At 41.4% G+C, this 12,286-nt stretch overlaps 1 protein-coding gene across 4 annotated transcripts in view; it reads right to left on the bottom strand.

The window, feature by feature from the left end:
• LOC135221733 (WD repeat-containing and planar cell polarity effector protein fritz homolog) overlaps positions 1-12,286 on the bottom strand; it is a 248,545-nt gene that overhangs the window by 141,902 nt on the left and 94,357 nt on the right. For all 4 annotated transcript variants that reach the window (XM_064259528.1, XM_064259531.1, XM_064259530.1 and 1 more), the window contains exon 3: positions 5,110-5,248. In XM_064259528.1, the coding sequence (XP_064115598.1) occupies positions 5,110-5,248 (139 nt within the window). The remainder of the gene's footprint in view (positions 1-5,109; positions 5,249-12,286) is intronic.

The raw sequence follows: 12,286 nt of genomic DNA, 5'->3' as shown, positions 1-12,286 counted from the left end.
TAAGCCAACATATTCAGGTTCTCTAGCCATCTTTGGTGACCTATTTGCCTGATGGATGAAATTAGCTTTGTGGCTCTTGCTTGTACCCCTTCTAATCTATTTATGTCCTTTCTTAGCGTGAGTGACCAAAACTGTACTGCATATGCAAGATGAAGTCTAACTATTGATGTGTAGAGCTGCATCACTGTTGCCTTGTTTCTGTATTTGAACTGCCTCTTTATGTATCCCACAAGTTTCTGTGCCTTCTTTTCAGCTTTTATTCATTGTTTTGTGGATTTTAAGTCCTTGGCAATAATGACTCCAAGGTCATCTTGTTCTACACTATTTATGTCATTCCCAAGCAGCATGTAGTGGACAGTCCTTGATGGAATCTTCTGAAGCAGGGCTGTCTCTGAGTAGATCTGTCTCCTGAAGGAGTAACCTTGGCCAATCCACCAGTAGATTTAATAGATGTGGGAACCATTATTGCACTGGCCAGAATGGAGCAATGAGAGTCATTGCAATGTTGTGGTGAGTTCTGAATTTGTTGACGACTTCTCTCACCATCCCTAAATGGAGGAAAAGCGTACAAGTCCTTGTTCGACCAGTCAAAAAGCATCGCATCCGTTGCCCATGCTTTCTGGTCTGGAGCTAGTGAACAGTAAAGGGGGAGACAATGGTTTTTTGCTGTGGCAAACAGGTCTATCGTTGGTTTTCCCCTTAGTCTCCACAATTTATGGCATACCACTGGGTTTGTCATCCATTCTGCGTGAAGGAACTGCTTCTTGCAGCTTAGTTCATCCGTGAGTACATTGAGTTTCCCCTGAACGAACCATGTTAATAATATTGTTTGATTCTGATTCGCCCATAACAACAGGGTTCTTGCCATCTCGCAAAGAGAAAGTGAGTGGGTTCCTCCTTGTTTTCTTATGTACAAGAGCACTGACGTACAGTCTGAATGTACCACCACTCCTTTGTTGCAGATTGTCCGCAAATTCCAACAACCCCCAGTGGATGGCAGTCAACTCCCTCTGATTTATATGCCACAGTTTTTGTTGTGCATTCCAAGTGCCTGATACTTCCTTTTCCCCTAAAATCGCTCTCCAACCTTGATCTGACGCGTCTGAGAAGAACACTAGGTTGTGGGTCCGCGGTAGGAGAGATTTCCCTTCTACAAGCCTGTCTCTTGACTTCCACCACTGCAGGTCCTCCTTTATTTCTTGTGTGATTCTGAACATGACAGTCCAGAAATTTCTTCCTGTTCAAGTTCGTCCTGAGGAAGAACTGTAGATTTATCATATGCAGTCTCCCCAGTGTCACGGACTGTTCTTTTGAGGATAGCATGCCCAATAAACTCATCCATTTATTCCCTGAGCATTTCTGAAGGACTAGAAATTGCTCCACCTTCTGCAAGCATGACTCTAATCTTTGTGGGGAAGGAAAGCCCGAAAACTCACCGAGTCTATCCTCATCCCCAAATAGACTAGCTCATGAAATGGGACTAACTGTGACTTTCGCCAGTTTATTAACAATCCTAATTCCTGAGTTAATGTCAAGAGTTTTCTGAAGGTCCTCCATGCACCTATCCTTTGTCTGTGATCGGAGAAGCCAATCGTCCAAGTATAGGGATATTCTTATCCCAACTAGATGCAACCATTTCGCAATGGGAGCTAGGACTCAAGTCCCAACTAGATGCAACCATTTCGCAATGGGAGCTAGGACTCAAGTGAACACTTGTGGGGGCGGTCGACAGCCGAAACACATTGCTCTGAACTGATATATTTTGTTCTTCAAGACAAATTGCAGATACCTCTTTGAATTTTGGTGGATTGGAATGTGAAAGTAGGCATCTTCCTTATTGATGGAGATCATCCAATCCCCCTGATGGATTGATGATAGTACTGACTGATTTGTCTCCATCTTGAACTTTGTCTTCTGCACTTATTGGTTCAGAGTACTTTTGTCCAACAAAGGCCTCCAGCTCCCTGAAGATTTGGGTATTACAAAAAGATGATTGTAAAAACCTGGGGTTAGTTGATCTTCTACTAACTTTACTGCTTTCTTCTGCAAGAGGGACAAAACCTCTATCAAAAGGGCGATAAATTTCTCTGAACTTTCTGAGTAGGCTCTCAAAGCTATCGTTAAATCTGATAACAGAGGCTTGCTCTTGAATAGAATACTGTAACCTATTAATACCTTTATGATCCAAGATTCTGCACCTCTTGCTTCCCATTCTTTCCAAAAATGTAGGAGTCTTACTCCTACTGGCGCACGAAGGACTGATACATTACTTTTTGGCAGAGGAGTTGGTTCTGGATTTTTTTATGGATCTAGGGGTGAAATGTCCTCTACCCCTCAATCTACGGTAATGTCTAGCAAATCCCCTGCCCCGAAAGGGTTGTCCACGCATAGTTGGCAAAGGACATACACTGGGAATAGTCTCTCGAGTACTTTTAGCAGATTATGTATGATCTTGTAGTGCCTTCTTCTACAATTCCAAGGAAACTAGCACTACCGTCTCCTCTGGAAAAATGTGCTTCTTAGCCTATGGAGAATACAGCAAGGCAGACTTTTGAGTACGAGAAACTCCTTTAGAGGTGAAAAAACACCACAGTTCTGGCTTCCTTAGGATACCTAATGTGAAGAGAGAGGCTAGTTAAAAGGATCTGTCTCGAATTCCTTTGTCTAAACACGAGATAATTCCTGAAATGTCCACAAAGGCATCCTCATTCAACGTAGAACAATCCTTGAGCTTACAGCCCAAGCCTCCCACTGTCAAGTCCAGGAAACTTATCACCTCAAATACCCTAAAGATATTTTTAATGAAGTGATCCAATTCTGAAGACGTAAACATGATCTTGGCTGAATTGAAAGCCGATCTTCTAGCCGTGTCAATAAGACTGGTAAAGTCTCCCTGGGAGGAGGCAGATAAACCCAAAGAGAGAGCTCCAGTCTTGTAACATACGTCTTCTCGTTGAAAGACGAGGAGGGAAACTAAAGTTTACTTTGCCTAGATCCCTCTTATCTTCCAGCCAAAAGTTAATCTCCTTCAACACCTTCCATGCCGAAAAGGACAGCACTAATTTAGATAATTTTGCTGAGTCCTCCTGGTTGTCTCTCATGTAGGAAAACACTGATGATGCAGGAGTTACTGGCGAGAACAAGTCAGAAAAATTTGCTACAAAGTAAAACAGTAGGGCTTTGTACACAGTGAGAGATGACACTTTATCCTCCTCTTCTCCTTCTTCAGCTGAAGAAATCAGTGACAAGTCCTCTAGAGCTTGAACCGGGGGCACCGAAGACTGAATAAGACCCAAAATGTTGTCAAACTTGCTCTGAATGGCTGAAAATGAAGGATCGGGTGCCGCCAAAGCATGAGATCCTGTCGGTAATACTGAAGCTGTAACTGATGACAAAGATTTTCTAAAAGCTTCATACTGATCCAGTGGCTGCTTGGACACTTGTGGCTGCTCGGGTGTGATGGACACCCGAGTGCTAATGGATGATCGGATGCCGATGGCCACTCAGACACTAGTGGACGCTCGGGTGCTAATGAATTTTTGTCGGTTCCAGTGCTGTAGGCATCCTATGTGCTGATGGGCGCTCATATTCCAGACGTGGATCCTGCATCCCAGGAGTCTTGTGAACTACAGGTGAGACTGGTGGAAGCATTACCTGTTCTTCAGCATTAGAAGTACGAACAGGTGCCGATGAAATATCTGGAAACTTACTCTGGCGCCAAAGAAAGCTCTGAGCCTTTCTTGCTCTTGACTTCCGAAAGTCTACCAGAGGAAGACTTTCTAGACGATGACTAAGACTTAGAGGATGAAATCCTCTCACTACAATGTCCCCCTCCTTCTAGATCCTGAGAGAACCTCTCTGGCGAGTCCCAAAAACTACACGAAGGCTGCTCCTCTTGAACAAGATTAGCCTTTTTCCCGTGGATTGGAGAGGGAGACATCTTGTGAGCCCTCCTTTTCAATGGATGGGACTCGTCCAAGAAACGCCACTAGCACCTGGGAGAGGACTCCCTGGAGCTGGAAGCACTAGAAGAAAGCAGCACTCCTTCAGAGATGCCTTTCCAATGGCGCTCTGTTGCGATCTGGAATTATCAACACTGACCTCCCTTGGGCTACCAGTATACCTCCTCCCAGGTTCTGGGGAGTTTGACAGGGACCTTTGCCTAGGAGAATCAGAGGGACGAACAGCTACCTCCTCCACAACACTAGCACTGGGACTCACTTTACCACTTACCTTGTCCATTAGGGTTTTCACGGATGCTCCTAATTTCTCCATTGCTTGAAGCATGATAACAAAATTTTTATCTGCTTTTGCTTCTAAATTGGCCACAGCATCGGGTGCGGGTGTAAGAGAGCCAAGATTAGGACTAGGATTGACAGGTAATGGGGAAGGTTCAGAAAGAGACAAGTAATCATTCAACAATTCCTGACTAACTATGCATTTAGCTTTAGCTCTAAGAGCCGCTTTCCTCTTTTTGTCTCTATCTAACTTGTTCGTGTAGTTAGTCAAGATTTCCCAAGTTCTCTTGTCCCAATTAATAGATTCTCCACAAGTCCGTCCTGGTGTGCAAATCTGTCCCCTACAACCTGTGCAAATTGAATGTGGATCATTGCAAGCTTTAGCAATCCTTGTATTGCAGTCTTTGCTGCAATACCTAATACCTGTTAAGCTAGTATCTGACATGTCTGTAGACAAACTCAATACTAATTTAATTTCAGTGCAAAAATTAAATATTTATATAACCTCCTAAATAGCTAATATCACCAAAAAAGGCTACCAATATTTAAGAGTACTTCACCAAATAACTCCAACAGTGAGCGACGGTAAAGAAATTAAAAAAATTTCACTGATTACTGAACTGTGTTAACAGTACCAGCCGGCAGAAACAACTGATTTTCGTGCGCCGTTGGTTCTTCTCTCACCAGATAGTAGAGGGGGGGGGATCACCTGACCAAAATAAACTAGTGCTACCACAAATTTTAAAAATTCTAGCTGCCAACAGAGTAGAAACTATAGCTATGTAACTACTTGGTAAGTTGCATACATAAAATATCAATTGTTTAATAAAATTTTACACTTATCAGATATTGAAAAAAATCAAAACCTTACCTCAAACTCTCGGACTGAATCCCTTAGTTTGCCTGGTCTACTATTTTTTGGTGTAACAAGAATGCCCCGAGCTTCCAGGTAAAGCCTTTTATCTTCATAATAGACTCGTTCTTTACTGACATTATTCTTATCTTGATATCTGGAAAACATAAAAGACAAAATTCAAATATGTATTCAATTTCACTTATGCCATTAGGCATAATAGGTACAAAACAAAGTATACTTCCTACTCAGGTTAGTAAAGAAGTAATCAAGCAAGGCAGACATATATATTGTTAGGCTAAGTCTATGGCCTCAAGGGTTAAAATTTTTCATTTCCTGTCTTGACAGGAGAAAATCTATACAGATATATCTTACAACTGAGTTATACCCAGCAACAAAATTGTATTTTTATAATAAAATAAAGATTCACGTATACTTACCAAACAATTACATACATAGCTGTAAGCTTTCTAACCTGGCAGTAAAAAATTCAAATTAGTATTTGGCAGCAGTGGCACTACAGTTGTTAGTGCAGGTGACAAAGAGACCTGCCCATTTTTGGGAACTCCCGGTACTGCTGAGCTAACTGTCATCAATTTGTTAAGCCATAACATCTGTCTCTGGGAAGGAAGGAGGGCTCTGATTATGTAATTGTTTGGTAAATATATGTGAAATCATATTATTTCCAACTTTAATTACGTTACTGGTTTTGAAACAATAATATACTCAAATTACAAAATGCTTGCAGTACCTTACCTGGTGAGAGAGCAGCTGCAAGTGAATACTGCCTCTAGTCAGCACTCTCATCACCTGTAGGAGAAGTGGCAGTAATGACCAGGGTCTTCCCTACTCATAGTGGGATTTTGTAACCATCAAGTTTCACCAATGGTCAACAAAAATAAAACAATTTGCCCTTGCCCTGGGCAAAGATCAGACAACCAGTTCAAAATACTGTCGTCTACACTATAATTAAAAAAAACCACCTGCCTAACCATAAAAAAGTGGTGGGTACTCTGGGTACATTGAACCCCCAGGCTTACCAAAAACACAACAACCTCAAGGCGAGGAGATAGTAGAGGAAAAGAGGTACCTCTATGCTTCTTCTCCCAACAAACACCATGCCAGCTAAAGATAACAGCCCCACCCTATTACAATTTTCAAAAACAGATTCTATATCCTTAAAATACAGTGGACCCCCCGTATTCGCGTTCTCCGGATTCGCGGACTCACACATTCGCAGATTTCTCTTGGGAAGGTTTACCCGCATTATTCGCGGAAAATTCGCACATTTGCAGTATTTTGCTATGATAAATATCTACAAATTCCTGTTTTTTTTATCAATTTCATCATAAAATGCACTTGATGTGATAAAACTATTAAAAACCTATTATGAAAATTTTTAGTGGGTTTTTCTTGAGTTTTAACTAACAAAATAGGCTGTTATTAGCGTTTTTATATGGGTTCCAAACATTCGCGGGTTCTAACTATTCACGGGGGGGTCTGGTACGCATCCCCCATGAATACAGGGGGACCACTGTAATGCAATGCGAACACTGACTTTGATCTCCAAAACATTGTTTGCAGAATGGAGGATACTGACATATTGTGTCTAAAAGCTAATGAAGTCATCACTGCTCGAATTTCATGGACTTTCACCTTCAAAATGTTAAGGACTTCCTCTTGGACTTGAGAGCGAGCTTTCAGAATAAGACTTCTTAGGAAGAATAAAATAGCGTTTTTGGAGAGAGGACGGGAGGGGTCTCTTACCAAACACCAGAGACCAGACACAGTTTGAACTTCCTCTAAAGTTCTTTGTCCTATGAGCATATCTAATGGCCCTTACAGGACACAACAATCGCTCTTCTTCCTCTGGTCACAAAATCTCCATCGGGTTCCTTATCATAAAACAGCGAGGCCACAGCTTCAACAGGTTCTCGTTCTTAGCCAGAAAATCCCCTACATAAGAACTCACTTGGAATGTTTTGAGCGAATCCAATCTCCTTACTAATAGCCTGGATCTTACTCACTCTACCAGCTGTTGCTAAAGCAACTAAAAACATATCTTCTTCGTAAGGTTCTTAAGGGAAGAAGAACATAATGGCTTGAGATGCAGACTGGATAACCACCTTAACACAACGTCCAAGTTCCAGTCAACTTCTCCAGACTTTCCCACTTTTACCACATTCTAAAGATTATCAGTTTCCACTAGTACAGTTTGCAAGAAGTTCTCCTACATCTTGCAATAGTCTCTGCCGGCCTTCAAGAAAAACCTTTCAATCTGACAAGGCTGCTGACAGTCTGAATCCTGTCAGGGCCAGAGCGGACAACCTTGATGGTACCTGTTGAAGTGGGGTTGTTTGAGAAGACGTTGACCTTGTAGAAGTAGTCTTGGGAAGTCTACCAGTATATTGAGGAGGTCTGGAAACCATTCCTTCCAGAATGGAGCAACAAAGGTCATAGACATGTTCCAATGAGACTGGAATTTTTTGATGACCTCTCTTATAAGACCAAAGGGGAGAAATACATATACATCAAGGCAAACTCTCGTTCAGAGTCCACTCCATAGGAAGGACTTGGTTGGAGCAGCTCAGCTCATCTGCTAAGACATTCATTTTTCTTGGACGAACCTTGGAAACAGATTGATTCTGTGTCAGTTCGCCCAAAGAAGATCTGCCACCTCACTGAGAGAAAGTGCGTTCCCCCGTTTGCAGACATACGATAGGCCCGTGGTGTTGTCTGCATAAATCACTATGTTTCTTCCAGCAACTAATGAAATGAAGGCTTGTAGTCCTAGGAAAATTGCGTTTGGTTCCTTCACATTTATGTGAAAGGTCTTCTCTTGTTCTGTCTAAATTCCTGAAACTGTCTTCTCCCTCAAGACAGTTCCCGAGCCTCTGTGCAATATGTCGGAAAAGAACTCTAGGTCAGGGTTCTGAGTGAGTAGAAGATCCCTTCCTGAAGTTTCTCCTGCAAAAACCACCAACAAAGATCTGACTTTAATTCCTCTGTCAGGGAAAAGACAAATGAGTCTAGTTGAGTATTTCGATTCCAATTCGCCCTCAGAAAGAATTGGAGAGACCTCATGTGGAGATGGCTTAAAGTTACAAAACTCTCCACTGACACTAGAGTTCTGAGGAGGCTCATCCAGTCTAGTGCTGAGCATGACAGGCAAACCAAGAACTCTTACACCATCCTTAGACATGATTATCCTCTTTGGGGAGAGAAAAGCCTGAAAAGTTGAGTCTAGAATCGTCCCTAAATACAAAATCTTCTGAAACAGAGAGAACTGGGATTTCTTCTGATTTATCTTTATCCATAACTGTTGAGTTAGGTGTAACATGTTGTCCAAGTCCTCCACACACTAACGACTTGACTTGGATCTCAGTAGAATGAAGCATTGATTCCCATCAGATGTAACCATTTCCAAAGGGGAGCAAGGATTTGAGTAAATACCTGGGGAGCTGTAAACAAGCCAAATCAGTGGGCTCTAAATTGAAAAATTCTCCCTCTGAAGACAAACCTCAGAAACTTCTTGGAGTCTTGATAGATGGGGACATGAAAGTTGGCATCTTCCATGTCTAAAGTCATCATCCATTTGCCTGGCTGGAGAGCTGACATAACAGATCAACTGGTTTCCATGCAAAATTTTGTCTAAGGCACTGATGGCTAGTACAGGTCTCCAGCCAGCCAATGCCTTAGGGACTACATAGAGCTTGTAAAAACCTATGGTGTTTGCGTCTTTTACCTCCTCTATGGCCTGCTTTCTGATAAGGGCCTCCACTTCTTTAGCCAAAGCCACTCTCTGATCCCTCCGAGTATGCTGTCAATGTGATGGGAGCTTCGGACAACGGAGCATCTTCTCGAAAAGGGATCAAATAACCTTGGAGTACTTGTACTACCCACAGCTCTGCTCCTCTCTGGCTACATTACTCACAGAAGAAATGGAGTCTTGCTCCTACTGGAGTGTGAAGCACCTTCTGATTACATATTTGAAAGTCAACTTAGAAGAGGACTTATTTTGGTAGGCCACTCGCAACTGTCTTCTTATCCATTACGAAAATTCAAGGCGGAGAAGATGGATAAGCTGGCTCAAAAAATCTGGGTAATTGGCGAGCAAAAACTTCAAGACTTGAGTAGGCTGACAAAGACTTCGAGTCTTGATCCTCTTCCTCCTCTTCTTCAGATGAAACGGGTGACAGCCCATTGTCTTCTCCTTTAAGAGCAGTTGCTTTCTTCAGCAAACCCATGAGCTCTTGAAGCTGCTGTCTAAAAGGTCCCAAAGATGACTCATCTTGTTTAGCGCTATATGTAGAAGTCGAGGCAGTGGCAGTTGAACAACTCTTCTTAGTCAGCAATTGACTTGCTGGCGAGGTAACTCACACTGATGGAGGGGAACGAGATGAAACTTCTTTCGATGAGCATTAAAGGGAGTCAACAGCATGAGAGTGAATATACTGTTCTGAGGGCTTTGGTGCCAGAATGTGTCTGTCGCCAGAAGGATCCTAACTCTCTAGTGATAACTTAAATGAATCCTGAATAACCTGATCAGGCACAAAGCTACATGACGGTTGCAGATTCCTATGGCAAAACTACAGGATGGTTGCGGACTCCTATGCTCCTTTGACTTTTCCACTGGAGGAGTCGAACAATCTGCGAACGAGGCATGTCTCTTCAAAGGGTGAGAGACCACAGCACGACAATGTTGTAACTTCTTTTCAGGTGACGACACTTCCGAGTTGGAAGAAAAACACACTTCATTTACGTCTAAGCCTTTCCAATGGCGTTTAGTCAAAGCCCGTGAGTCAACAGGTTCAACAGAGTCGATGACTGCACCTGGGCAAATGCCCCCCCCCCCCCCAAAAAAAAAAAAAAAGTCTCCCTTCGACCTTCGGTATGTTCCTGGTGTGGGGGAGTGGAACAGTAACCTTTGTCTAGGAGAACTGGGGGGACGGGCAACCACCTCCTAAGGTACAACACTGATCCTTGGCACTAGTTGAATGCTCAACAAAAGCATGAAATGACAATTCCAAATCCAAAAGATTTGGCCAAAAACTCAAATTTCTTGTCCATTTTGGCAATGGCGTTAATATTGGAAGCATAGGATACCTGGACAGGAGTTAGTGGTAAGGAAGTAGGAGAAAAAGTTGACTTCTTTGCCTCTAAAGCAAAGGAGTTGCTTCAATACTAGACTTAGTCTTGGCCCTAAGAGCTGCCTTTCTCTTCCTATTCTTTTCCATCTTTTCTAAATGAGACTTAAAGTTTTTCCAAGACTGATCTCTAAATCCTGACATACAGCACAAGTTAAGTCTTTGTTACATTCCTGCCCCCTACACTTCACGCATTTGGAGTGCCGATCGTAATACAGCTTTGCCATCCTAGTTCGAACTAGAGTACTACAAGCTAACACTAATTCTTATTTAGCTAAATGAAAAGCTAAAATGGCAGCTAATAGTAACAATCACCAAAAGAGTACTCCACGTAATATGAGGGTAAACTGCAAAGGTGATGAAAAAATGACTGCGAAAACCACTGATGTTACTCCGTGGCCAGCAGAAAACAAATTGAGGACAGTTAGCTCAGCAGTGCCAGATGTCCCAAAAAGTGGGCGGGTCCTTTTGTTACCTACACTAACGACGGCAGCGCCGCCACCGCCAAACAATTTGAATTTTCAACTGCCAAGTAAGAAAACTTACAGCTGTGTAATTGTTTGGTAAGTCATTTATGTGAAATTGGTAAGTCATTTATGTGAAATTTTAAGTCAGAAAGGACTCATGTTGGATATTAGTCAAAGTATGTACAGTAGTGTCTCAGGTTATGAAATTAATCCATTCCGAAGCGGCCTTCGTAACCTAATTTTTTCGTATCTAGAACTCCATTTTACATGTAAATTGCCTAATTCGTTCCAAGCCCTACAAAAACACCACAGTAAATTTTATAATAAAGCTAAATTGACCAATAAACAATGAAATACACTAATTTGGACCATTCAATACTTAACCGTTACTGTACCTGTAAATAAAGTGTATTAGCGTACAGGGTACAAGAAATACTGTGTGCATGTATGTACATATGTAGTAAAATATGGAACCTTACCTTTCGAGTGATGTGATGTCCGAAAGTAGCGACAGAGGGGGAGGACAAACGGCAGAAAAATGAACACTTAACTTTACGAAACACATTAAAAAATGGCAGAAAACATTAACACTAAATTTACGAAACACATTAACAAATGACAGAAAACCTTAACACTTCTTGACTATATCCGTCTTCGTCTCCATAGAAAACATCCTCTTCTTTCCGTGAACTTCAGCAACATTCTTGGGACCATGGCTAATAACGTAAGTCATTAACCCTCTTACGCCAAAGCGGTAAAAAAAAACTTGTCTCCCGTGTGCCGGAGGTGTTTCAGAGTGAGCGCGGAAGTGGAAAAAATTTTTTTTTCAAAAAATCACAGCGCGCTTAGTTTTCAAGATTAAGAGTTCATTTTTGGCTCCTTTTTTTGTCATTGGCGATATATGATAGCGCAAAAACGAAATTTCATATATAATTGTATTCAAATCGCGCTGTGCGCAAAACGGTTAAAGGTAACAAGTTACTTTTTTTTCGTTGTAATGTACACTAAATTGCGATCATTTTGGTATATAACACATTGTAAAACGATAAAAGCAACACAGAGAAAATATTATCACAAAATAATGCATGAATTCGTAACACGCGGACGTAAACAAATATTTTGTTCAAAAATTCACCATAAATCTAAATATTGTCCTAGAGACTTCCAATTTATTTCAAAATGAAGACAAATGATTGAATATTACTATACTGTAAGAGTATTAGCTTACAATTGCAGTTTTCGACCATACCTGACGAGTTAAATTTGACCGAATGTCAAATTTTTTATATATATATATTTTTTATATGCAATTATTTAGGAAATAAGAAAAGCTACAACCTTCAAATATTTTTCGTTTTATTCTACATGAAATTGCGCACATTTTCATATATAAAACTCTATGAAATGCCTAATATGAAACGGAGCAAATATTCCGAGAATGGTACGTACGCATTTCGGAGATTTGTGGCGGAGAATCCGCGCGCGGAAGGAAGGAAAGATTTTTTTTTAAATTCACCATAAATCTAAATATTTTGCTAGAGACTTCGAATTTATTTCAAGATGAAGATAAATGACTGAATA

This window comes from Macrobrachium nipponense, chromosome 3, assembly GCF_015104395.2.
Source record: "Macrobrachium nipponense isolate FS-2020 chromosome 3, ASM1510439v2, whole genome shotgun sequence".
NCBI lineage: Eukaryota > Metazoa > Arthropoda > Malacostraca > Decapoda > Palaemonidae > Macrobrachium > Macrobrachium nipponense.
Note: the sequence above shows the minus strand (reverse complement) of the source record. Positions and strands in the feature narration are given on the sequence as shown.